The sequence below is a fragment of the Arachis ipaensis genome, chromosome B10, assembly GCF_000816755.2.
Source record: "Arachis ipaensis cultivar K30076 chromosome B10, Araip1.1, whole genome shotgun sequence".
In the NCBI taxonomy this organism is placed as follows: Eukaryota; Viridiplantae; Streptophyta; class Magnoliopsida; order Fabales; family Fabaceae; genus Arachis; species Arachis ipaensis.
The window spans coordinates 15,805,641-15,808,061 of NC_029794.2; the positions used below are offsets into that span (position 1 = coordinate 15,805,641).

The 2,421-nt window shown below is 36.1% G+C and overlaps 1 protein-coding gene across 1 annotated transcript in view; it reads left to right on the top strand.

The window, feature by feature from the left end:
- The window catches only part of LOC107623013 (oxysterol-binding protein-related protein 1D), a gene marked incomplete in the record, with an annotated part of 7,107 nt that overhangs the window by 2,844 nt on the left and 1,842 nt on the right, over positions 1–2,421 (top strand). Inside the window, 4 exon segments of the mRNA XM_016325127.2 lie at positions 317–404; positions 720–1,123; positions 1,766–1,921; positions 2,102–2,410. Of these exon segments, the coding sequence (XP_016180613.1) occupies positions 317–404; positions 720–1,123; positions 1,766–1,921; positions 2,102–2,410 (957 nt within the window).

The window sequence follows — 2,421 nt, forward strand, 5'->3', positions numbered from 1 at the left end:
CTTTAAGAAAAGGTATATACTATTTGAACCTTCTCTCGGCGTAATGTAATATTTCTGAATTCCTGAATTTCAAATACTATATTTCTCTTATCATTGGCTTGAGAAAACACACTGAATCACTCATTTTTAAAGGCAAACTCTTGATTTTATTTTCTTAATTTTGTTTATTGATTAGTTATTTTCAATTGTGGCCCTGACATTGAACATGCTGTTGGTGCTTTGACATTTTTGAAGGAATTTACTAAACTTACGTAATTTTGCTCCTGTATATGCTATGTCAAGAGTTTGACTTATCTATTAAAATTAATTAATGCAGACAGAGAAAATAGAGTTGGAAACTACTGTAGTGGATGAAACAAAGGAGCGTGAATCATATTGTGGACAAGGGAACAGAAGATTTAGTGGTGCGTAGGCTGTTAAATTTGATCATACAGTTGCCAATATTCCTTTGTCATATTTTTTTAATTTGATCATACACTTCTTAGTTCACGCTAAATTTGTCAATATCAACATTATTTAGATTGAGAGACTGCCAATCAACCGAAAAGTTCTTGCACTTAAGTGAAACCATGGTAAAGACATTGACTTTTGGGTGGTTGTATCATGTATGGAGCTCTAGGAAGTTAAAAAAGTTTCTTTATCCTGCTTTACTAACTGGTTGTTTGTTAGTTTCCATATTGTCAGCAATGTACTTACTTTTTCAACCGTTCATGTCTCAGATTTCTATTCTGTCATGTCGGAGGGCAGTGCTACTGATTCAGTAGCTGATAATGAAAGTCAAGACGGAGCAGATGTTGAAACTGATGATGATGATGGTGCATTTTTTGACACAAATGAGTTTTTGTGTTCAGATGCCTTAAGAAGTGCTTCTTATCGAAGTAGGGAGGGTATGACAAATGCAAGCATACATGATAGAGATTGTTTACTTTCTGATGGTTTGCATGGGTTTGAGAAGGGAATCAAAGATGTAAGCTATCCATATGTCAGAAGAAGGGATAACTTACCAGAGCCAAAAGAAAAAGAGAGGCCTGTTGGCTTGTGGTCAATTATTAAAGACAATATTGGGAAGGATCTTTCAGGAGTTTGTCTCCCTGTGTATAGGGCATTGGAATGGGGAAAGCAGGTCAGATTCTCAGCTGTCCTTTACTTTTTGACAAGCATTTTTAAAAGCATGATATCCTCGTTTCATTTTATCAATCTATATAAGATGTTTAGTTAAATTCAGGGACATTGATGGTTACAAAGATTTCAACATCTAATAAAGCTTGATAAGACACTTGATCAACATGTTCCAGCTATTGTATTTGTAATTCTTCCAACTAGTTAGGAAAAAGAGGCAATAATGTATGTTTACCTTTTCTATGTATGGTGTAGGCTTGCTACTGTTAATAGATTAAACAAAAAGCAGCTTAAATGGAGGTAAAATATTACCGTTGCTGACATATTTCTCAAGTTGGTTTCCAGAACAAATTTGACTATGACACCCTGATCTAGTCTGTGATCTATTATTGATTTTGGAGGCTTGAGCAGATTGGATTCTAGTTAGAGGATAGGCTGAGGCTTCTTTTACAAGACACTTTCAAAATTGAGCATACTTTCTTTGTGGCCTGTAAAATTGAGCTTGATTTTTAAGTGGTAATGATCCAAGATTTGCATGATATGAGAAAGTTGAGAAAGTAAAAGAATGTTAGGTTTTAAAATTTAAATGCATTCTCTATATGCATTTTGTCAATTATAACTTGATTCAGGGCTTTGCTTGGTGCAGGAGAATGATTTGATGAGAATCCTAAATGTTGCAGCTTTTGCTGTGTCCGGCTATGCATCCACTGAAGGTCGGCAGTGCAAACCTTTCAATCCTCTACTTGGGGAGACATATGAAGCTGACTATCCAGATAAAGGTCTGAGATTCTTCTCTGAAAAGGTAACTGGATTTTCTAATTACCTTTTCAAGATTTCTGAGTGTGGCTCAGTTTACAGGCAAAGACATATATTCAAACTTACAAATTTGCTGTTTCCTCGCTTCATTTAATCTCAAAATAATACCTCTGATTTGTGTCTACTTTTATGCTGTAATTTTCTATTAACAAGAAGCATGCTGCAGGTTAGTCATCATCCCATGGTTGTTGCTTGTCACTGTGAGGGAAGAGGATGGAAGTTCTGGGCGGACTCTAACTTGAAAGGGAAATTCTGGGGGCGTTCTATTCAGTTAGATCCTGTGGGTGTCCTCACCCTACAGTTTGAGGATGGTGAAACATTTCAGTGGAGCAAGGTCACCACTTCAATTTACAATATCATACTAGGTAAAATTTATTGTGATCACTATGGTACAATGCGCATCAAGGGCAGTGGCAACTACTCTTGCAAACTGAAGTTCAAAGAGCAATCTATCATAGATCGAAACCCACACCAGGTAGGATTATT